Source organism: Lepus europaeus, chromosome 6, assembly GCF_033115175.1.
Source record: "Lepus europaeus isolate LE1 chromosome 6, mLepTim1.pri, whole genome shotgun sequence".
NCBI lineage: Eukaryota > Metazoa > Chordata > Mammalia > Lagomorpha > Leporidae > Lepus > Lepus europaeus.
In genome coordinates this window covers 15,187,238-15,213,071 of record NC_084832.1, presented here as the reverse complement: position 1 = coordinate 15,213,071, position 25,834 = coordinate 15,187,238, and the positions used below count along the sequence as shown (strand labels likewise).

At 41.1% G+C, this 25,834-nt stretch overlaps 1 protein-coding gene across 9 annotated transcripts in view; it reads left to right on the top strand.

Annotated features, from left to right (window-relative positions):
* MBNL2 (muscleblind like splicing regulator 2) overlaps positions 1-25,834 on the top strand; it is a 170,177-nt gene that overhangs the window by 103,468 nt on the left and 40,875 nt on the right. For 7 of the 9 annotated variants that reach the window (XM_062194007.1, XM_062194006.1, XM_062194010.1 and 4 more), the window contains 3 exons: positions 11,540-11,704; positions 21,672-21,872; positions 24,949-25,212. In XM_062194007.1, coding sequence (XP_062049991.1) covers positions 11,540-11,704; positions 21,672-21,872; positions 24,949-25,212 — 630 coding nt within the window. The remainder of the gene's footprint in view (positions 1-11,539; positions 11,705-21,671; positions 21,873-24,948; positions 25,213-25,834) is intronic. The other 2 variants (XM_062194014.1, XM_062194015.1) reach the window with 1 other exon arrangement.

The following is a 25,834-nucleotide window of genomic DNA, read 5'->3' as shown; positions in this document are numbered from 1 at the left end:
GTCCTCTGCCTCTGCATCTCTGTAACTCTGCCTTTTAAATAAATTAATAAATCTTTAAAAAAAAATAGTAAATGTCCCTTCCGATGGAGTTCCCTCTGACTCCTGAACTCTGAAGAGCTGCCCACAGGTGTTCACATGAAGCCATGTACTTCCCTTTTTGTGGCACTTACCATGCCATATGTTATTGCCCACTTAATGTCTCAGGGCGTGGCACACAGAGGGGGTTCAATAAGTGTTTGTTGAAGGAGGGAAGAAAGCTCATTTGATAACAGGCACTAAGTCTAACTGTGTGATGGTTGTGGACTGTGGGCTTTGAACAGGAGTACAGGAAGTAGACAGAAGAGGCCAGGAAAAGTTCTAAGGCTATGTTATTAACATTTTATGGGGCTTCTAGTCCAGCACCAGGCTGCACAGTCAGGAACATGGTATCAGAAAATCCAGACACTATGAAGTCAAATAGCCACCAGGATGGTTTGGGTTAAGGTGATATATTATCGCCATCCATGCTAACCACTGTACCTCAGTGACTCAGAAGACATTTATATTCTAGTTAAGTAAAACAAATTTCAAATGAAGCATCTGGTGCCCAGAAGTTTGTTTCCTTGAATCTAGAGAACCAAGGGCTATTTTTGCTCTCACCATTTTTTTTTCTTCTGGCACATTTTCAGTTAACGTGTAAAACTAAGAGGATGAAGAATCCTTACCAGTAAACACAGGGCTTGGCTCCCTGATCAAAACAGACAAACATCTCTCTCCTGTATATAAGACACAAAGAGCAGGAAAAACTGAAACCTACCTGGCAACCAAAAATCCATTTAAAAAATAATAAATAAGACCTAAACATGCTTTGAAATGGAAAACTACAAAACACTGACTTTCTCTGCCCTCCCCCATTTGTTAATTTTTACGTTCTGTTTATTAAAATGGGCACAGAATTGATGGCATGCATCAAAGCCAACAGTGCTTGAAGACTAGGACAATGGCATAGGCAAATGCCATTGACTGAATCCCAAATCTATTCACCAAGCACTTGGGCTGGCCTCCAGGTGTTCCTAGCCTTCTGGTGATAGCAGCCTGCTCTCAATGCAAATCCAGGGTTAAGGGCATCCAGAAGCATCTGTAACTCCCTCTAGGAGAGGTTAACACACTAGCCTTGGAGAGCTGCGGACACTATCCCTATAGACAAGGTGAGGCAGTAGGATGACCCAACAGGACTTGTATGGTTTTCTGGAAAGAATATGCAGACTGACTCACCCACCTCCCTAACTTGATTCCCACTTTTCTTATCCTCCTCTGAAGTGGCAGCTGTGCCATTATCAGTGGTGGGTGAATTGGAGGTGGTGGTGATTGCCTGTCATTATTTGTGATTTTCTCCTGATTTATCCATCAGGCTACACTGTCAAATCTTCCTATACGTTCCTCCATATTATGGAAGTAATAAAAAAAGAACGCAGCCTAGAAAAGATTACAAATATTCCATTTTGTCTGTCTTTAATAACCCTAACACCTTATATTATTTATTGCAAATGTACACTATAAAAAAGAAATTGTAGGGGCAGCCGTTTGGTGCAGCAGTTAGGTGGCCACTTGGGACACCCACATCCCTTGATTGAGTGCCTGGTTTGAGTTCCAGCTCTACTGATTCTAACCCAGCTTCCTGTTAATGCACATCCGGGGAGGCAGCAGATTATGGCTCAAGTATTTGGGTCCCCACCACCTACATGAAAGACCTGATAGAGCTCCAAGCTTCTGACTTTGACCTCACCAGCCCTGGCTGTTGCAAGCATTTGGGGGTTAATTAGTGGGTGGAAGATCTCTGTCTCTCTGCCTTTCAAATAAAGTGAAAATAAATAAATATTTTAAAAATATGAAGTGAACTATAAATTGAACAAAGTAAACAGAATGGGCCTATTATGGATCCATGCATAATATCAATGATAATGGGCAATTGTTCATTTTGATGGAAGTTTTGGTTATCATTTGCTTATAACAATTCCCCAGATTTTAAGCTTCCTTCTAATTCTGATGCCCTTACATAGTTTTATTTTATTTGCTACATAATCTAGTTAGAACTGATAATACAAGGAGCTCATGTGGCTCAATTAGTTTATTTAAATTCAAAAGAAGTCTTAAAAGCCTAATCTGTCACTTGCCTTAGAATAGCGCTATTTCAGTCCCATAGTTAATGCTATAAATTAAGCCGTGATGTAAATAACCATTTTATTCTCCTACACTTTCACTTGCACATATCCTTCTGGAAATGTTCTGGGGGAAGAAGTAGAGATTCAAACCCAGTGCTAAACTCAGCCTTGGCCCATCTGACTGAGACTCATATAAACGATGAACCAATAAAATCCAACTCCCCTTACTCAGATCACAGCCCTTGTTTCTTCCCCACTTTCAAAAGCCTTTAGATGTCTTGATGCTGTAGGAAAACTGAGGTATGAATATCTGATACATCCAATCATTCAGTCACAACTCACAACTACATGGCCCAAGGACCAAAAGACTCATCTGTTTGATGGAGTTTTCCATTTCCAAGCTGTGTACACAGTGGGTACTTAATAAATCCCTCCAGCCTTAAATGATTTTGACTTAATTTGCTGCTTCTGCCAATGTTCCTCATGCCAGCTCACATAGACATCTCATAAATGTAAGAACATATCTGGACAGCTGCCAACATACAACTCCGTGTCACTTTGTAATGTGACCATTGGTTCATGCAGCTTCCCTTTCTACCAGAATAGGAACAATTAAGGAGGAAATAGATGTGGAAAAAATATCCATGGCAATTTACACTTTTTGTTTTTCTTTATTTTTGTTTCAAAGCAACTTCTGCTATTTCTTGGGCTCTAACAGTCATGAAAAGCAACTGAGATATGGGAACAGGATCATCCCCAATTGACAGATAAGAAAACTGAAGCACAGAGAATGATAAATTATTTGTAAAAGTTCATTTAACCATTTTGGGATGAAACCACCACCAGAATTCCAGGATTCTCCAACTATAAGACACAGCTGCTTTGTAAACCATAGATCAGTCAGGCCGTGTGGACCAGCCCTGGCAAGTTTCAGCAGGGGAGATTTCAAAGAAAAACAGACCCAGGCCTCTTTGAAGAGATAAGTGACCAAAGTTGGCACTGACCGTGAGAACAAGGATAAAAAGGGTTAAAGAGCTTGGGAGAAAGGCCATACAGAAGCCCAGCAACAGAGAAACAGCACAAGTAGGGGGGTTGTTTTTAACATCATGTGTAAGGGAACTGCAAAAACTCCATGGAAAATGGAATTTCAAAAGAAGGTTATTTTGGTGTAGAAAATTTTAACATTCATGAATTTTTTTTTTTCATAAGGCACATTTTCCTGAATCTTTTGGAAGTAGTCCTTGTATTTTTACAAAGAAGGGGTTAATAGTAACAATCTGCTCAGACTGTTAATACACAGAAGTGTTAATAGTAACGATGATGATGATGAGCATAATAAAGCTCAGAGCATGCTGACTATGTGCCAGGGACTGTTAAAACACTTTGTATACATGCACACTTAGTCATGATTAAAAGCCTCTGCACTAGCAACTACAGTATTATTATCCCATTTTACAGAGATGGCAGCCGGAGGCCACCAGGCTGCGCTTGTCCAAGGTGCCCTGGCAACAACAGCAGAGCTGGAGTTTGAGTCCTCATAGTTCAGTTCCAAGATGGTTTCCTTCAGCCCTGGTTGAAACCGCCTCTTAGGAGAGGTCCAAGATGGAGCAGGCTTCAGGAATGTGACCTCAAGGCAAGAGCATCTGTCCTGACCTTGGGATGTCACTCAGCTGGTCTCAGGCGTGTGGAATGCAGGGAATCTGAGAGGCTCTTCCATGGCCAGCTTTGGGGTCCAGAGCAGGCTCTGGGGCTCAGAGTGTCCCCGAAGGCCGCTCTGAGAGCACGCACCATCTGCCCTCCACGGTTTGAGGGAGCACTCGCTGTTCCATGGCCTGGCCCACCTTTTTGCTCAGGCCGAATTGGAAAAGGCAGGATTCAAGAGATCAGAATGTGAGCCTGGCCCTCAACTGGAATAGTTCTCCCCTAAAAGGGCCTCCTCAGAGCCTGATGACCAATGACTTTGCTCACACAAGCAGAGCTCAAATTATTCCTAAAATACGTACGCCAGGGGCCTATAAACAGAATTGCAGATCATAAGAACTGTACTCTCTTCCCCATGGAGAACCAATGGGATATAGCTGTCTGTTAGCTATCCCTGTGGGCAAAAACTCCTGTTGTTACCAGGAGATTCCTCAGCAAGCTCCCTAATTAATCTGTTTTCTTTGTGCGCCCATATTTTAATTGCCTTTTTCAATGAGGACCATAATAGGAAAAGATTCTAAAACTTACTTGTTTTTAAAATAAGCAATTAGAAAATCTCTTTTTCCAATTATGTTTTTTCTTTCTCCTACCAACCTGATTCTGAATTCTTTTCTTAGCCAAAGATGTGCCATGTAATTTAATGGCCATGCAGCTCTGTTAGCGCTTATCTGTTGTCCTGCCAAGTTCATATTACAGTTGTTTAGCATCTTTCTTCATCCCGTGGGGAACCAACATGAGTATTTTGTATTAGAATCTTCCATGGTCACTTATTTTAATGAATTTAATTCGGCTTGAAATTCCAACTTGATTCTAATCACCTTCTGTAATCTAAATATTCTTGGAGCAGAGATTACTTTAGGAGGTAGAATAAATTGCACCAACTCATTGTAGACTCCTTCAGAATTCTGTAATTCTTTTTAGACAAGTGGTCTCCAAGTACAAATCATAATAAAACTAGAAATATAAAATCTAATAATCAGGGCAAGATTTAAATGTAGCATAAAGTATAAATCTTATCTTGTTACTCTTCTGCCTAAAAACTTTCAGCAGCAATGAAGTTCATGGCTTTTAACAGGGTTTTCAAAGTTTTTATCTGGCTCCTACCTCAACTGCTTCTGTACTCTAACCTTGAAAAGAAAGCTGCCTGCAGGTCCCCAGATGGGATGATGTCTTCCTCTGAATGTCTGCATGTTTTATCCCTACAACATGCACATACCACACACACACAACTTCCATGCACATACACATGCAACATGAATGCAGAACACACACAACATGCATAAAAATACATGTACACAGATGACACATTGACCGCACACATATGCACAACATGCTATACACACATAATCTACACACAATCTAAACACACATTACATGCTACAACACAATACATATACAACATGCACACAACATGTATATATACCACATACAAAACATGTACACACAGCATAAACTCTACAATACACAGCATGTATAACATACAAATATACCACATAAGAAACATGTTTACATGCCATATACATAACAAACACATCCAATATACACAGCACACACTACACATACTTACAGTATACAGTATACACACACAACACACAAACATACACACACGCTTTGGCCACCTCTCATTCCCTTGCCAAGTTCTTATTTATCTTTCAGGTCTCAGTTTAAATGTTGCTTCTGCAGAGACCTTCCATGGCCCAGTAATCTTGTTCTTAAATTTTTATTTTCATTTTATTTGAAAGGCATAGATGGGCAGAGAGCTTCTATCCACTGGTTCACTCCTCAGATGCTCACAATGACCGGGGATGATAATGGAAGCCAGGACCAGATACTCAATCTGGGTCCCCCATATGGATGGCAAGGACCCAAGTGTTTGAACCATTACTGCTACCTGTCAGGGCGCACATCAGCCGGAAGTGAGGTTGGAAGTGCGGTGCCAATCTCCAATTCTACCCCTCTCCCACTGCTTCTCAGCATGCTCTTCCAGAACACCTATCACAATGTGTAATTGGAGACTGATTGGCAGCACGACTTGGTTAACATCCATCTTTACCACTTACTGCAGGCCTCACGAAGACAGATACCATGTCCTGTTTTTGTTCCCCTTTGTTTAGTTCTGAGTGTAATGCCTAGCATGTAACAGGATATTGATAACTATTTGATGGATGGATGGATGAATGAATGAATGAATGAATGAGATCCTAGCCTGGAAGTATACAATGCTTTGCATTTCTACACCTAGCATGCCCCACTTGGATGAAGAAAGCCATCAAGGGCTTGGGTGACCTGTGAGCTGCAACTCCCAAACTGGTCCTTGACATGGACCCCTGTGACTGGCCTTCACCCAGGGTCCCTCCTGTTTCCCAGTTCTAGCAGACTGCACCCAGGCAGGGAGAGCTCCCATCCCAATCCTGCAGAAAATGCACTAATCCCTGCCTCCAGGGGTTGAACTCTACTTCCATTAAGTCTCTGGAAAGAGTAGTGCAGCAAGACCAAAAAACAGAGAAAGAGTTAAAACACAAACCAAGTCCTACTGTCTCAAGGAAAGTTTCTTCTGAGACCCTTTTGTTTTTATTTCTTGAAGTAAAATCAGGAAACCCTATTTATGACACGTCTGTTTTGTGTCAAGGTGACATAGAATGTTGCCTTACACTTCTGCACATTGCCCTCTCCCATGTGGCTATGACAACTTGCTTTGATAATCAACTGTTTTTGTGCAACAGTGCATATCCTGGGAAATAGTATGCCTTAACAACTTCCTTACAAATTGTTTACTACGTCAAAAAGCTCTTTATATTTCGACAGTAGCTTTTCCTTTAGGATTTCAGAATTCTATAGGATACCTTACTAAAATACTGTCTCCTAGAGTTCCTAGGAGACAATTTGGAATTGGTATACCCCATACATCTATGGTGCAACATTCTTCAAAATGTTGCTACCAGGGGGCTGGCACAGTGGCGTAGTAGGTTAAAACTCTGCCTGTGGTGCCAGCATTCCATAAGGGTGCCAGTTCATATCCCGGATGCTCCACTTCCTATCCAGCTCACTGCTAATGGCCTGAAAAAGCAGTGGAAGATGGCCCAAGTGCTTGGACACCTGCACCCACATGGGAGACCCAGAAGAAGCTCCTGGCTTTGGATCAGCCCAGCTCCGGCTATTGTGAACATTTGGGAAGTGAATCAGCAGATGGAAGACGTCTCTCTGTCTCTCCCTTTCTTTGTCTCTAACTCTGCCTCTCAAATAAATAAATCTTTTTTTAAAATGTTGCTACTAGAATGAACCATGGTTCAGGGCTGTCTTTTAAATATGGGTACTTTCAAAAATACCCTGTAGAATTGAAAATAATTTAAAACATAAAATACTTGAATGAATGTATGTAGCTCTTATCATGTTTTGATGTGAAAGCTTATTTTATGGAAGAACCAAAGAATCAACCAGAATAGTACTAAATCTATGATCCTGTACTTTACTGGAAACAAAATATTATACACAATTTTTTTCATCCTTTGGTAATAACAACATTTATTGAGGGCTTGCTACATGCCAGGCATTTTTCTAAACTTTATACATGTGTTAAGTCATTTAATTGCATAGCAGTCCTAAGAGGAGGACACAATAATTATTTTCATTATATAAATGAAGAAAAATGCAATTGTGCAAAGTCGATAGGAAAAAAGAGAACCAATTATGAGCCTATAACTTGTGTGCTTAAGAGTTGTTTTCCATTTCCAAATTCTCATATATACATATATCAGTAAAATTTTTAAAATTTCCTTATGTATCATATTATTTTATAAGAATAGTGGCATATTTTTATCCTTCCTTACTGTTGATAATAAATAGCTTGGTACAGTGATGTAACTGACTGTGGGAGATTTAAAATCCAGCTCTATCACTTACCAGCTATATGACCTGGGTAAAGCTCCTTAGTCTTCTGAGCCCATTTACCACTTTGTAAAGTAGGAATTAGTATTGCTATTGTGACAGAAAATGAGATAACACTATACAAATTGCTTGGACCATAGGTGATCAATATTCCTTACTTCAAATGTTTAAGTAAGGACACTGAGAAATCACATTAATTCTCATGAAAAAGAAGGTTCCATCAATAAATTACTAATTTGATGCTATAAATCATGTATTATTAGCTGAAAATAGGTTATATAGTTCCTAAGTGTCCTAGCTATATAAACAGATAACAGTATTTATTAGAAAACTATTTTTCCAGGCCAGCGCCATGGCTCACTTGGTTAATCCTCCGCCTGCGGTGCCGGCATCCCATGTGGGCGCCAGGTTCTAGTCCCGGTTGCTCCTCTTCCAGTCCAGCTCTCTGCTGTGGCCCAGGAGGGCAGTGGAGGATGGCCCAGGTGCTTGGGCCCCTGCACCCACGTGGAAGACCAGGAGGAAGCACCTGGCTCCTGGCTTCAGATCGGCACAGCACCATTTGGGGAGTGAACCAACGGAAGGAAGATCTTTTTCTCTGTCTCTCTCTCTCTCACTGTCTATAGCTCTGTCAAATTAATTAATTAATTAAAACTATTCTTCCAGCCAAGTTTGTATGTATAGGTACAATGTATTATGTTAGCAGACTGCTAATCATATTAGCAAGTACCTGAGGGAACACACTTAATAGCCATGCTGGTATAAGTGTGGACTTCTCTCTTTTTCCATCCTCATTTTGTGAAATTCTGCCACTAGACCCATCTGTACACTTGTGTTTATAGGTTCACAAGTGTACCTTGTACACACAAACATTTCTGGGCATCAGCTCCCAAGTGCCATGTTTGTAGCTAAAGAGAGTTTGGATTGAGGCTATCAGAGATAAGCCCGGGGTGGCTTATCCTCTACACAAGAAATACCTTTCTGCATACCCTCCTGTACCCTAGCTAACAGGCGGTAGCTATGTTACCACTTCCCATCCCAGATGTTGGGATTGTAGTCTCACAAGGCAGCCAACCCAGAGACGGCCATGTGTGTATGCTGGAGGACCTGGCTCATTCCAAAAGCTCTCCTGGAGATTCCATTTCAACAAACTGAGAGACTGAGGCAATTGTTAAGGGAAGGAAGAAGGGGACGTCAAATAAGAGATGCTTCAAGCAAGTTTCTTGGACTGGAGGGACCCTGAGAAGTCAAAGCAATGAGTAATGTTAGGTCCACCACACTGTTTAAAACAACAGGTCAGATTTTCAGAGAGAACACATGGAGAAGGACGCAGCTATTCCTAGACTACTTTTATTCACAGTAGTTTCCAGTTGAGCTTCCAGGTTACCTGTAGCTTTAGAGTAAGCCTTCTTGATGTCATAAATAAGATTGTTAATTGTTAAATCAACAATAGGAGTCACGGTGCACTTACTCCCCTGTAGGACCTCTGTCCTTAATGAGTTGTACTATGAGAATTAACTATAAAACTTGTTCTCAAACAGTCCTTTATACTTTGTGTGTGTGTGTGGGTGCAAATTGTTGAAATCTTTACTTAGTATAGAGTTGGTCTTCTGTACATAAAGTTAATTAAAAATGAATCTTAATGAAGAATGGGATGGGAGAGGGAATAGGAGGTGGGACAGGAGTGGGGGTGGGAGGGCAGGTATGGGGGAATAACCACTATATTCCTAAAGTTGTACCTTTGAAATTTGTATTAATTAAATAAAAGCTTTCTTAAAAAAAGTCAAAAGTGCTTGGGCCCTGTACCCCATGGGAGACCAGGAGAAGCACCTGGCTCCTGCCATCGGATCAGTGCGATGTGCCAGCCGCAGCGCGCTACCGCGGCAGCCATTGGAGGGTGAACCAACAGCAAAAGGAAGACCTTTCTCTCTGTCTCTCCCTATCTCACTGTCCACTCTGCCTGTCAAAAATAATAAAAAATTTTAAAAAATTTAAAAAAAGTCAATGGGAAACAAACTAAAAGATAAAAAAAAGAATAAGCCTTCTAATACTTGCCCTAGTATGTCTATTTGAAAATAAGAAGCCGAATGTAACATCCACAATGTGAACGTGAGAATAAGGAAACATTTTCTGTTGTTTTATTCTCTCTCTCTCTCGATATATATATATTTAGTAGAAAGCAAGGGCCTCTTCTTATGATATTCTCAGCACCTACCTTCTTATCCTCCCTGAAGAGGCTGACCTCTGGGATAGTGCCAGTTGACCAGCACAGACCACCAGCACTGCACAGGACCCATGCCTGCCCTTTTCCATGGCAGGGGGGAAGATTCAACCTCCAGAGAGCAAGCCTGAGCTGCCAAAAGTGCAGCTGAAATTAGTGGGAAGCAGAGTGAGAACTCCAGATGTTTAGAATTAGGATGACTATAAACAACTTCATTTCCCCAGATCCACCACGCTTGCTTTTTAAAATTATTTTTGTATCTGGTAAACAAACCCATACTCTCTTTCTTTGGTTGCAAACGGACTAATTCTTTAGGGAATGATAACACTCAAAATGGTTAACACATTTTGCTATTCTTTCTCCAGAAATTGCATAATTCGTATATCAACATGATTCTCTCAATTGGTAGTTTTGAAAACTTGAGGATTAAGTATAAACACCACCATGTGCAATTACTCTTGAATACTGGCTTTATGTACACCTGTCACCTAGTTTTTAAAATTTTTTTCCATTTTAACATCCAAATGTTACTTTAGCCATAACAGTATTTATTTACTGCATCATATTATGACATAAAATGTTGTGCTCTTATCTTGATGTAGGGTAGGGATGTACAGTGGCAGCTTTTGTGCAGCAAAGGCATCAGTTGCAGATGAGTATATGGCTTCAAACCTGGAAATTTCACCTATGTGCCCGTTACTAAGAAATATTGACTTGGGCTGGCATTGTGGTGTGGTGTTACCTGCAATGCCAGCATCCCATATGGGTACTGGTTTGAGTATTGGCTGCTCCACTTATGTTCCAGCTCCCAGCTAATGGCCTGGGAAGGGCAGTGGAGGATGGCCCAAATGTTTTGCATTCTGCCACCCTTGTGAGAGACTCGGAAGAGGCTCCTGGGTCCCCACTGTAGCCTGGCACAGCCCTGGCTACTGCAGCCTTCTGAAGAATGAACCAGCAGATGGAAGATCTCTCTCTCTCTCTCTCTCTCTCTCTCTCTCTCTCTCTTTCTGTATGTGTGTGCAATTCTGACTTTCAAATAATTAAACCTTTAAAAAAAGAAAAGAAATGTTGGTTCCTGTGCCATCATTGCCTCTTCATCAATAAGTTGAAATAAGGGATGTCTTCAGCTAATCTGAAACACATACTTCAGATTCTAATTGCAGTCTGTACTGCATAAATTTGTCATATAATTCATATTTTGAAATCACTCTAGCATGTATAAACCAGTGTATAGCAAGTTCAAAGACTCCTTTTGATGGGTCACAATAAACACACCCTTCTGACTGCCTTCCCTCCTGCCTGCATGAAGAAACTTTCCCTTCACTCTTAACAGTCACATTTCTTTGCAATCCATTGTTAGGGTTTGAAATCCAATAAAAAAATTAGAGAAAGAAAGAAAGAAAAAAAAAAGAAGCTCCACTTCTCAAGTTCTGGCAATGTGGCTCATCGTGTAGAGTGTGATGCACTCCTCCCAACCTCCCAACATGTGCATGCATGATCCTATGCCCTTGTATATAAGGGGCAATTGTACAATTGATGTTGGGGATAGCAAGCTACCTATCACAGTCCTAAACCCAAAATATTCCTTTTACAGGGCCGTTGTTCAAGAGAGAACTGCAAGTATCTTCACCCTCCAACACACTTAAAAACTCAACTTGAAATTAATGGGAGGAACAACTTGATCCAGCAAAAAACTGCAGCAGCGATGCTTGCCCAGCAGATGCAATTGATGTTTCCAGGAACACCACTTCATCCAGTGGTGAGTACATCTTACCTAATGAGGGGAGGGTGATTAAAGGGTTGGTATGAGCAATGCCACAGGGGCCTAACATGACCTCTCTCTACTTTGTCACCTTGGTTATAATTAGAGTAAATAGCTTCACAGCTCAATATATGCTGTGAAATAGGTTTTTGAAAAATTATTACTTATATGGAAAAATGTATGTGAAAACAGGAAACAGTGAACCTCTAATCAATATCTGGGTAAAGTATGCCAGTTCCAGTCTTTCCCATCAGTAAACTCCGTATCTGAGCCATCTCAGGGTAGAAATAGATGGTTCTACATTTTCAGTTAGAGTATGGATGACTGTCCAGGTATTGAAGAGGTTGTGATGCCTCCAATATTTTTAGCAATGCAGCACATAGTTTATTTAGTCCAGTGGCATCATTCTGAGGGCAAAGAAAGTGAGAAACCAGAGAGGTTCAGCGATTTCCCCAATGTCATGCAGTTCATAAATTGTATAGCCTAGAATGGAACTGGGGCGTCTCAGTCAGGGAGCTCTCTGCAGTCTGATACTCATAGCCCAGACTGAACACAGACAGAGACCTGACAGCAGCCCCACAAGGAGTCAGAGGTGGCAGCAGGCCAGGGTCCCTGCCTGAGTCACTCAGTCTCCTGCCTCTGACAGGCTAGCGGAGGGTGTGGCAGGCCTGAGGAGGACCGCAAGATAAATGCCCAAGGGAACTAAGGACATGAATATGCATTGTGTAATATTTCCTCCCTCCTTTCTCAGTGTTGCAAAGTATCTCCTTAAAAGTCTGGAAATTGTTTCAGGAATGAGGTCCTGGGGGAAATGAGTGTATTTTCACTTTAATGGGTTTCATTTAGATTTGTGATTGATCTGTTAAGAATAAGCTAATTTGAAAAAAAAAATGCAAGTGAGTGAAATTTATGTTTAAAAAAGGTATATGCAGAAAATTGTTTGAAAAAATCAGTCTTTATTGTAAGGAAAAGCTTGTGTGCCCGGAATCTGCCAGATTAAAAGGGACACCTTTCAGGGAGCTCAGCTTTCCTACTGTGCTTCTCTAAGAAGGAGAGGAGAGGGCAGGGTGGCTGAGAGGAGGCAAGAATGCAGGCAGCTTGGCAGCAGTGTTGCTCATCCCTGGGTTTCTGAAACAAGTCGTCAGGAACCACTCTGCCCCGTCTAAAAGAAAAGTCAGGTGCACGGGGCTCCAGGATACATAGGATGCAGTCTTTGATGGGTGGACAGATACATGGAAAGGAAAAAGATCTGGACACAGAAAATGATGAGGCTGGATAATGAAAGTGTATTCTACAGGATGAGTTAAGAGCTGGCCCAGATGTAAGGGCTGAACACAGATAAGAGTTCTGAACGCATTTAACACCAAAAATAGGTATTTAAATGGTCCTCTTTAAAAGTACACACCAGTATAATTTATAGTTTTCTTCACTGATGCACGCACATAAATTATTTTATTAAATTACCTAAATGCTAAAATAATTTAGTTATACATATTCAATAATGTCTATGGCAATAAATTTACAGCCAGCAAGGTCAACACAGTAACACTGGATTATATGTCTCACTCATTTGAATGATACACTTCCTATTTATTCAGAATTAATAACGACTGACTCTGGTACTCAATGATAGCAGTATTAACAAGGAAATTCCATTTCTGCTGTTAACTATTAGTTGAACTATTTTGGAAAGTTATATTTATTTATTGTCTATAATATTAATTAGAAGATAATAATCATCATGCTTTCTATTAAAAAAGAATATTGCATTTAAATATTGTAATAAAAGTTTTTAAATCACAAGAAGTAATAAAACAGTGTGACAAGTACGGAAATGATCTGCTGTACAAAGAATTCAATTCAGAGTCTCAGAAGTGAATTAGTGGCCTCATACAGTGTGGTCAGCTGAACACTGACTCTCAGAGGAGCCTGGAATCTGTAACGTCACCTTGTATGGAAACAAGGTCTTTGCAGACATGCTTGAGTTAAGAATCTTGAGATGAGGGGACTCTTCCTGAATAAAATGCAATCACAAGAGCCCTTCTAAGAAGGAAGAAGAGAAAGAGTTGGCACAGACAGAAGAGGAGAAACGCAGTGTGACTACAGAGTTAGATATCGGAGTGATGTGGCCACTAGCCAAAGATGCCAACAGCTACCGGAGATGGGACAGATGAGGAGTAGATTTTCCCCTGTAGTCTCAGGAGGGAACAAGGTCCTGCCAACGCCTTGATTTTGGACTAGTGAAACTGATTTCAGACTTCTGCCCTTCACAACTGTGAAAGGATACACAGGCATGAGGATCTGTTTATAGCAGCCACGGAAAAACAATACACGTACAGGGCTTGCTTAAAGCCAAACTGATAAACAGAGTAGCAAAAAATACTCCAACTTTAGGTCTCCTTCTAAACTAAACTTCTATAAAGCACTAGCAATATTGTTTTCACTCCCTCCTTCTCCCTTCCACCACTGAACCTCTTCCACAGAAGTCTCATACCAATATCCTCCATGGTTACCAAACCAATAGGCACTTTTTGCCTTCATTATTGTATAGGCTGAATGTGTACCCTCAAATTCATAATTAGCGGTATCAGGAGGTGGCTAGTGCCCTTACACAAAGAGACATGGGAGACATGGGAGAGGTCCTTCACCATTCTGTCCTGTGAGACACAGGGAAAAGGTGCTGTGAACAAGGAAATGGGCCCTGAACATGCACTGAATCTGCCAGTGCCTTAATCTTGGGTTTCTGAGCCATGAGAAATACATTTCTGTTGTCGAAAGTTACTGAGTTCATGATATTTTGTTAAAACAGCCCAAATGAACGAAGACAATAGTATTCAACCTCTTAGCAATATTCAATAATCAATATCCTTGTTGTTCAACACTAACTTCTCACTTATTACTCCTTCTTCCTCTGTCTCCTTTGCCCATTATATTTCTCTATGTATGTTGAAGTTCCCAGGCTGGATATTTGTTTCCATCCCCCTCTCCTTCATGGTCTCTTTCACTCCTGTGGCTGTACATCATCAATGGCTGAGAGCCCCAAAAACATATGTTGCTAGTCCAAACTGTTCCTCTGAGCCCCAGACTCATATGGTCAACTTTCTACTGGTCTCACCTCTAGATTTCTCATAGGCACCTGACATGTTGACAACTAAATCTTGGCTTGTACTGCATTCCCATCTCAGTAAACAGTCTCATCACCAGCAGTCCCAAACCCAAACAGGCACACTCTGCCCTGAGCACTCTGACATCCAGCTCCACAGGAAGTCCTGTCATATCTGCCTTCAAATCCATATTCTTCTCTACTTTCCAGTATCCTTCTCTGAGCTGCCATCAGTGTTTTAAAAATATCTTTTAAATATTGCTTTTCTAATCTCGCAGTTTCCGCTCTTGCCTTATTCCAATATATCCTATATACAGCGACTAGAAGAATCTTTTAAAAACATAAATAGGATCCTTTCACTCCCTTACTGGAAACCTTTCGATGCCTTCTGTTTTCACTGGGAGCAAAGCCTAAATATTTAACCTTGACTGTGACCTATGCTCTCCTTTGTGATTTGATCCCCAGCCACCCTACTCTTGCAGCATCCACTGAGCCCAAACCAAACTTGCAGTCCTGCAGTCACACAAGGCCTTTGCTGTCACTGAGATATCCTCCTCCTCTCCACATGTTAATTTCATTCCACTGTCAAGGACTCTACATCTATGCCCTTCACCCACCAATCAGTCTCTGTCGATGAGTTCTCATTTTATACTTATCCATAAAATTAAATTATAATTTTGTTTGTTTTGTTCTTTACCATTAAAGGTTTATAAATGTGTGCACTGTCCTGGTGCTGTGTCAGTACCAATAAATACTTTACTAAATGAGTAAAAATTCAAAGCATGCTTTCTTTCTTTTTAAGATTTATTTATTTGAAAGGTAGAGTTACAGAGAGGAAGAGGCAGAGGCAGGGAAAGAAGTCTTCCATCTGTTGATTCACTCCTCAGATGGCTACAATGACCAAGGCTAGGCCAGGTCAAAACCAGGAGCCAGGAGCTTCATCTGGGTGTCCCACATGGGTTCAGGAGCCCAGTGACTTTGGCCATCTGCTGCTTTCCCAAATGCATCAGCAGGGAGCTGGATCAGAAGTGGAACAGCCTGGACTCGAACCAGCACCCATATGGGATAGTGGCACTGCATACTGCAGCTTAACCCACTGTGCCACAGTGCCAACCTCAGTTTTTTTTCTTGCCAACCCTCTGACTCAAATTCACTAAGTCTGGGGCTGGTGCTATGGCATAGTAGGTTAAGCCTCCACCTGCTACGCTGGCATCCCATATGGGCACTGATTCATGTCCCAGCTGTTCCTCTTCATATCCAGCTTATGGCCTGGGAAGGCAATGGAAGATGGCCCAAGTGCTTAGGCCCCTGTACCCACATGGGAGACCTGGAAGAAGATCTTGGCTCCTGGCTTTGGATTGACTCAGCTCCAGCTGTTGTGGCCATTTGGGGAGTGAACCAGAGGATAGAGACTTCTCTGTGTTTCTCCCTCTGTCTGCAACTCTGCCTCTTGAATAAATAAATAATTTTTTAAAAAAATTCATTATGTCTAAAAATCCTCCCTTTGCTTTATTCCTCCTAGGATATTTATCTCCCCAATTCCTGATAGGATATAGAAGTAATTCTTCTTTCCCTTCCTTCTCAGAACACATAAACTTTCCTAAGTAAAGGAAAGGATGAAGTTGAAGAGTGGGTAACTTTAGTATGGTACAGATCTAAGAGCACAATAATGGCAGGTGCTGTGGTGCAGCAGGTTGAACCACAGCTTGAGACGCCATATCCCATGCCACAGTGCTGGTTGGAGTCCAGCTCTACTTCCCATCCAGCTGCCTGCTAATGCTCATGAGAGGCAGTAGATGATAGATCAGGTACTTGGGTTCCTGCCATGCATGTGGGAGACCCTGAGAAAGTTCTTGGCTCTTGACTTTGGCCTGGCCCAGGCCCTACTGCTCCAGGCATTTAGAGAGTGAACCAGTTGATGGAAGTTCTCTGTCTCACCCTCTCCCTCTGTCAATCTGCCTTTCAAGTGAATAATAGATCTTAAGAAAAAAAGAGCCCAACAACTCAGTCCTTAGTGACAGGGTCTTGAGTCTTCTGCCTCCCAGAGCTGCTTCTGGTAGTAGAGAGAGGAGGCCTAGAAGATGCCATCTTTAAACTTTTCAGTTTGTGTGTCAAAAAACTACCCTTTGAAGTACAGCTTCCTAAAACTGTGAAGCTATGGCATTCTTGCTTTTAAAAAATGGACGGGGCCAGCGCCGTGGCACAGTAGGTTAATCCTCTGCCTGTGGCACCAGCATCCCATCTGGGCACCTGTTTTAGTCCCGGCTACTCCTCTTCCAATCCAGCTCTCTGCTATGGCCTGGGAAAGCAGTAGAAGATGGCTCAAGTTCTTGGGCCTCTGCACCTGTATGGGAGACCCGGAAAAAGCTCCTGGCTCCTGCCTTCAGATCGGCACAGCTCCAGCCACTGCAGCCAGTTAGGGAGTAAACTAGTGGATGGAAGATCTTTCTCTCTGTCTCTCCCTCTCACTGTCTGTAACTCTACCTCTCAAATAAATAAATAAAATCTTAAAAAAAACTCAATGGAATAAATTTTAGGGCCATAAAATACCCAAAGCCACTTAATCTTTGCTTCCCACCATTGCCCCTTCCTTACTACTACAAAATATCAGTGATGTGTGTGTGTGTCTCTGTGTGTGTTTGTAAATGTGTTGTGCATTGTATGTTATGAGTGCTGTGTGAACATGTGTTTCTCATCTCTGAACATGGATCTAGTGATGTAACATGCTGAGAAAGAGAGTGGAAAACTAGGGAAAGAAACACAGGGGTGTGGAGTGAAGGACACAGGAGGGAAACAGCAAGCCCGACATTTCAGAAGCATTTTTTCTACAAGGCTTTCTGTGGATCTCAACCTCTGGTTTCTTCAGCCACGGATTAGCACTGAGAGAAGAGGGGGACCAAATGGACATCTTAGATAGCCTGACAACAGCACTTGTGCAGTAACTGCAGGGCTGATTTTCCAAGCTGGAGTTGACATTCTTCCAGGGACAGAACCATGTGGAGGCACTGCCCTACTCTTTGCTCAGCTGCTGGCTAAGAATGGAATTCAGATACCAAGAAACCTTGTCAGCCTAGACTCTACTACAGTTTAATTTGAATCCCAGATCTGATAACCACGTTGCCAAGACATCAGCGCCCCGTGCACAGCCATATGCAGTAGCCTCACACACATCCTATGGTTAGAAGGCCCAGGCTGACACTCTGCCAGCACTCTCTATCCACTGTAAAGACATACAGGCAACTAGTGTTCAGGGTTTGTTCCTCGTTTGTTTAAAAAAATTACCAATAAAATCTAGTAAGTGCAGAGGAACGGACAAAACCCCAGCCTGGGAGCCAGGAGTCCTGGGTGTTTTTTCTTGACTCTGCCTCAGTGGCTACATTGATCCACTTTATGTTACTATCATGAAATAACTGAGGCAAGGTACTATATAACGAATAGTTATTTATTTAGTTCTGGAAAATTCAAGGGTACTGGCATGGCCCAACTCTGGTAAGGATCACATGCTGCGTGGCCTCAAAGAGGTGACAATTCATATAAAAGGGAGACAGAAACCAGAAAACCAGGAGTGCGGAGAGCCAATCTCCCTCTTTTATAATAACCCACTCTTAGCAGCACTGGGGTCCCACAAGAATGATGTTAATTCATTCTGCAAGCAGTATCTCAGGTGACCTAATTACTAAGCTAAGCCCCTCCTGAAGGTTTCACCATTTATTGATGCTGCTGCATTGAGGACCAAACCTCTAATGCATGCACTCCTGGAGGACAGGCCACATCCACACCACCACAGTGGTACTGACTTGGGGTTACCCTTTTAGTATCTCTACTCTAAATTGCTTTCTCCTGTAAGTCTGCAAAATTCCCACTGCCACACTTGCTTCTTAAGGATTTGAGAAAATTAAAGAAGACAAACATGTAAGAGAATGCTTTGAAACTGTCAAAAATTTAAAAAAAAAAAAAAAGAAAGGAAGAAGGGGGATTGAGGGAGGGAGGGAGAGGAAGGACAGTATGATTATCTTCTCAGAACTGTACCTATGAAATACATGAAATCTGTTCTCTTTATATTAATAATTTTTTAAAAAAAACAAAATGCCAGAACCTTTCACAGATATAAAATATGACTGTCCATAATAATAATATAAAGTGCTCATCTCAGCAAAGAACCATAACTTTATATTCTTACTAATAAACTTCAATGAAAAAAATATCTAATTGAATGTATCTTCGTAGGGCCTGTGTGACATGATAGAAATTATTTCTCCAGCCCATATTTCAAAAAAGAAAATATTTGCTATAATTTAATTCAGATTTATACCTCTAATAGTTATATTGCCATACTGATTAAATTCCTGTTATAAATCTTTAGATAATTTGAGACAAAAAATAAACACCCACCTTTGTTAATACTGACTTTTACACTATTAATGAGAACTGCTTGTTACTGAGTTCTGATCTTGAGATGTAGGGGAAAAACAGAGTCTTACTGAGCCTGACCTTTTAAGCAAGGCAGTTTGACTTTGTCTCTGTGGATTAGAAAAATTAAAGTTCAGAGAGGCTGATTTCCTCCCCAGGATGGAAACTCGTAAGTGGCAGAGCACTGGATTTGAACTGGGGTCTGAGTTTTCTACTTTTCAACAATCCTCTGTCTGTGAACCACATTACTGCCATCATCAATAAAACATACTGGAACATTCAGTTTAGATCACTAAATCAGATGAATGAGTTAAATATATTATTGAAAGCAAAATGTAGCTAATTGGGATACATTTGTTGATACCCAAAAAGGTTTTGGGAAATGAATTTTGAGGTTTCACATTCTATTGACAGTCAAGGTACCTTGGCTCCCAGTAACTGCTGGGAAGGATGGTTGGGATGGGAGAGAGGGTTGGGAATTTGCTTCTGCCAAAAATAAGAAAGGACACACAGGCAAGGGTTCTTTTCTCTAAATATTTACGTTGGTAATTAGGCTGTGGGTTAAATAAAACATTTAGGACAATTTTACAATACCTACTTTCATTGAACACCTGTGGCAGTGGCCTCTAAATTTGGCCACATGGTCAGATCACCTAGTAAAAGGTTTTAAAGGCAAATTTCAGGCCTTTGTCTAGGCCTACTGAATCAGAGTTTATCTCTATTTTTAAAATCCCCCAGGCATTTCTGATATGGCTGGTCTACTGAATCACTGATGTGTTATGATTTATGACCTTTCAGAATTGATTTAAAAAAAAAAAAAAACCGCTAACATTACAGTCCTATACCATTTAAATCACTTGGCTTTTTTTTTCAAGAGTTCTAAATCACAAAAGATACAGTTACTGAAAACTAAAACTTTCTGTAATTATGACTCAAATGGGTATCATACATGTAGAGAATTTTATAGAAAGTCAAGGAAGAAAAAATTTTAACTGCCATCTATTCCCATGTTGAACCCTCATGTTGCAACTTCCTTCTAAAGTGAGTTTTATGTCTGAGCCAGAAGGATTTAAGAGCTTCCCGTGGGAGTTCTGAGGCAGCAGCCCTCTCAACCGTCAGGATCACCTCTTCCAGCCCCAGCCACTTCAATAAGGACTTCGAAGTCTCTTTGAGAACTCCCTGCACAAACTATCAATAATCTATTGTTTTCTAAAACATGACCATTTATGGAATATTTGTCTCTTATTGCTACAAAGGCAAAAAAAATGTGTTCACTACACAGATTTTTATTTTTCCCATATGTTAAACAATTCATTCAGAGTCATAAGTAGACAAGTGTTATGCACAATGTATAAATGGAGAAATAGTATGACACAGTCAACAGCATATCTGAATTTTTGTCCTAGAAACAAACAGGTTAAAAATCATCTGTAAGTAAAAACCAAGCAACGAACTACACAAGAACCATTCAGATCCATTTTAGTATAAAAATTCCTCCTAAGAAAAATCTTTAATGTCTTAATTTTTTTAAAAAAATGGCTCTTTGAAGATGAAGCAAGGTTTGTTCTTTTAAATGTACATACTTGCTTTATGAAAGGCAGAATTTTTTTACATATTTTAAGTGAGCTCTTAAAAATAATCACCCCATCAATCTATTAGCATATTTCTTCTATCCTTGGATGAGGAGTATAGTGATACAGAACAAATTTAATAAGGTGCTGGATGCTCTTGTGTTTATTTTGTAACCTAGGAAACAAAGCCAACTTTTAATGGCCATTTGAGAAACCAGTCAACGGAAAAGTGAAAGTTCCTCTAGCCAACCTTTCAGGAAGGGAAGAAGGTCAGATCTAGACATAGGGCAGCTTAGGAAGGAAAAAAAAAAGTAGGTCTGTATTAAAACCTGCATATAGATTTTGGGTGAGATACATGTTAATTATGGCATATGGAAGCATACCAGTAAGTCAGAGCAAAGTAAAATTCCAAGTAATCTCCATTTTTTGAATGTATAAGCTTGATTGATCTGAAAATCAGGATATTATCATTGGGTTTCTTTATTTCTCATCTCACCCTTTCAGTGACACATAGGAGAAATCAAAGATTATCAGACACTATTCCATGGGCTTTACTACCTTAGTCTTGCCACGTTCAATTGTGTGGAATGATGAGTAATTAGCGGGGTAATTACTATTTTGTGTTCTCTGTAATTAGATTTCTAAGATGGTCTCCCATATTTTTGTGTGGTTTTAGGAAGAGAAGATCTATATGGAATTCAATTTTAAGAAAATCAAAAAGGGAAGTTTGACAAAGTTTTATGGTTCAGCATTGAATTATGTAGCTAACAAATGAGTGTGGTAAACGGTGAATAAATTTTTCTCAAATGACATTTGCTAGAAAATTTTTTAAAGTTTTATTCTAAAGAAATCTTTTTCCTATGTTGTCTTCCTTTAACAGCCCACTTTTCCTGTAGGTCCCGCAATAGGGACAAATACGGCTATTAGCTTTGCTCCTTACCTAGCACCTGTAACCCCTGGAGTTGGGTTAGTCCCAACGGAAATTCTACCCACCACACCTGTTATTGTTCCCGGAAGTCCACCCGTCACTGTTCCGGGATCAACTGCAACCCAGAAACTTCTCAGGACTGACAAACTGGAGGTATGCCAATTCTCTCTGTGCTTTGAGATGCATTTGTGGCAGAAGTGTACTTACAAGTGAATGCCTGCAAGTTATTAATTCATTCCTGCAAAACAGCCACACACACATGCATGCACACATGTGCACATACACACATACTTCAGACCCTGATCTAGAACTCATGCACTGCCAATTCAAAGGCTTGAAATTAAAGCCAAGTATAAAGAAAAATCATCTATGTGAAAAGAATAACTTTAATATAAACAAAAATTGCCTTTATGGAATACGAGTGTAAGGGCCAAATGTTCAACAATCAGTATGAAATCAATCCCATACAGACCACAGAGATGGGGCCAGGTCCTGAAGACCTCCTGCTATGCCAGGCGTAAACCCTTGCTGGATCCTGGAAAGTTCTGTAAATGGGCAGAGCAGGAATCCAGCAGTGAGGATGATGCGAGACATTTGGGGATGAGGTAGGGAGTGGGAGTAGGTACGACCACAGCTGTTTACCTACTGGTATGATCATATTTCAGCATTTTAAAAACAAGTATGACTTGCTCCAAAATATCAGCCCTAGTTGTGTTTCCTGGTAGACAGAGGGCCAATCAGTGGCTGGATAAACTTAATGAGATATTTTCTTCTACTTAAATTCAAGTGTTCTATAAAATTCAAGAAAACAAGTCCATATATTCATAAAGCAAATCTTAAGTTGTGAATCCAGCCAACCTTCCTATACTTTGTTGGATAAAATTTCTCTTTAATCAGAGCTAGAGAATTCACCTATTTATGATACTCTGTATCTCTGGGGTATTTAATAGAGCATTTTATAAGGTTATATAGAGTCTGATAGACTGTTGAAAGAGTTCTTATAATTCAATTTCTGATTAAAGTTGTTAGGTGATATGAGTATGGTTAGGATATACACTGCTCCTTATGTTGTATCATTAGAGAATGTTCTTTGAATTTGCATTCATTTAAATATTGACCCAGTGAGCCTGGAGAGAAAAGAAATATTGTTTTCTAGTAATGCTGTGAATGTTTTAGAATTTGGAGTTTCAAACTGCAAATACTATTAAAGATGCATATTTTTCATTTAATCTGGAGTATATGGATCCCTAGATGAAGGGACTATGAACTCTAATCACTCTTGTTTAGAAAAGATCTAGCCTATTCCTGTGCATATTGAATAGACCTTTCACAGGACTGGAAAAGTGTTTGGGGCTCCACCTGCTGGGCCCATGGAACTCTGGTGTTCAGGATATGACTATGTTTTACAAAACAAATTAAATCAATGGAGTTGGGAACAAACAGTCCTTCCCAAAAGGGCTGGTAGACAGAGACATATGTAAAAATGATTCACAACGACTTTAGCATGAGCAGCTTTCAGTTCTTTCAAACCAACAATGAAGTCAGCTACACAAAGAGACCCTTGGCAAATGCCTGATGACTGGTCCATGCCTGTGATGGTGTCACAGACAGGAATCATCCCATGTGAAGAGGAAGGCTTACTCAGTATCTGTGGGAACATCTCAGCAATTTTTATGTTGTACTTTTTATGAACAGATAAAATGCTGACTAATGGCCAAACTAGGAGGAAGGGAAACAATGAGCAGTTTTCTGATTTATCCTGTTTACCCTTCAAGCCAACTGCCCACTGGTTAGGGAAACAATTTCCCAAGAACTTCACAGACTGAATTCCGTGCCAGTGGCCCATCATAAACACTGCCGGTGATCATGGTGTGAACTACCACGTACATGTAGGATGTGCAGTTCTACTAGAAAGTCTTACCTATTAATGAAATTTAAAAACAGGCAAGAAGCACATAAGTACCATACATATGGTATTGATGTTATTTCATGTTGTCTATATTCAAGGCAAACTCAAGAATACTCTGCAATTTTTTACAAAAGTTCTCATGATACAGAAAAGTCTTGAGCTCCCAGAATGCTCAGAGGATGGGGGATTCTAGTTGACTAAGATTTAAGATAACTCAGTAATAAAAGAATAAAAAGAAAATCAATACTTTCAACTCTATTTTACTTCTCTTCATTTACTTCTCTCTATCTTTCCATATTTCTCTCCTTTTTATATGTGTTTTATCTTTTTTCTGTATTGTCAAAAGTAATATACTGGGGCCTGAATCATGGGTTAGCGGGTTAAACTGCCACCTGCGACACCAGCAGCCCTAATGGTCACTGGTTCTTGTCCTGGCTTTTCCACTTCCAATCCAGTTACCTGCTAATGGCCTGGGAAAAGCAGCAGAAAATGGCCCAAGTGTTTGGGCCCCTGCCTCCCCCATGGGAGAGCCTGGTTCCTTGGCTTCCTTGAGGCCATCTGGGGAGTGAGCTAGTGGTTGGACGTTCTGTCTCTACCTCTCTCTCTCTGTTAACTCTGACTTTCAAATAAATAAATAAGTAAATCTTGACTAAAAAATATAATGACCTTAAGATGAAAATGTTGATTTCTTGGATAATATAGTTCTTTTTTTATTATAATGAGCACAAATTATTGTATTAGAGCAGGGGAGAAGGTGGAGAGGCTGGGTGTTCAGATTCACTTGCCTTCACGCCCTGTCCCCAGATGCAGGAGCAATAAGTTTGTCATTTCCTCCAGATTCTGGAGTTGTACAGCTGTGACCTGCTGGCATAATCCATGGTGATTATCTCCCAAAGCAGGTGCGTGCACACACACACACATACACACAGCATCCCCAGAACTGTTAGGGTGGGAGATCTAGAGATATAGAAGTCATACACCGACCGCCGGTCAGACAAAGCAGGCAACATGCTATTCAGGGACAGGGGAGGCTTCGTTGAGTTTTCTTCATATTAGCCAAGCTGCAGATTTCAGATTATTTTCTCATTACAAATTTTCACCCAAGCCAAGGGGGCAACACTAAATTCTAATTAGTGTCTCAGTAATTGTAGTTACTTGGGTTATGGATAATTAAAATGTTATTGTGAATGGTCTAAAGCCACCATTGAAAGTAAGAAAAAGCCTCTCTTCCTTTGCTTACGTGAGCACCCTGGGCCTCCGGGGCACGCGCTGGCCTCTGGGCTTCCCTCCGCATCGCCCCCTCTTCTTCCCCTGTCTCAGGTCTGCAGGGAGTTCCAACGAGGGAACTGTGCCCGGGGAGAGACCGACTGCCGCTTTGCACACCCCGCAGACAGCACCATGATCGACACAAACGACAACACCGTAACCGTTTGTATGGATTACATAAAGGGGCGTTGCATGAGGGAGAAATGCAAATATTTTCACCCTCCTGCACACTTGCAGGCCAAAATCAAAGCTGCGCAGCACCAAGCCAACCAAGCTGCGGTGGCCGCCCAGGCAGCCGCGGCCGCGGCCACAGTCATGGTAAGTGCGGCGGCCTGCGCGCCCTTGCACCTGCCGTCCTGGCACGCTCTCCCTCTGCCAGGAGCCGGCTGCTTCTAGGGCTAGGACTTAGATGCTCTTGGAAGCAATTGGGACATGTGGAAGGCTGCTACTCCTGCTGCTCCGCTGCCTAAGTTTTGTTGTTGTTTTTCCCTTTGTTTTTGTTTTGTTTTCCCCTCCTTCCCTTCTTCAGCACAATAGATAAATCCCTCAGGTGCAGGGAAGCAGAGGCGGGCTGTGGGCTCTGTCTGTCCCTTCCACTTAGGCTATGAGACTGCACTGAGGGTCTTTCTGAGAGAGGTGGAGCCCTGCAGCTGACCCACAGACAGCAGTCCTGAGAGACTCCTAGCAACAAGTGACAGAGCAGTGACTGGCTTTTCTCTTTTCCTGCTTTCTCCCTCTTCTCTTATTTATCACAAGGGCAGTTTTTGTCAAACTCTACCCCCTCCAGTGAAATTTTACATAGAATGGCATTTCATGAAACACAAAAATAGAAGGCTGGTGCGAAACAAAGGGAAAAATAAATAAATAAAGACCTGGACCCTGGCTTGCCTCCCTTAATTACCCAAAGCCCTTAGAGAGCAGCAGCAGCCTGGCTGCCACC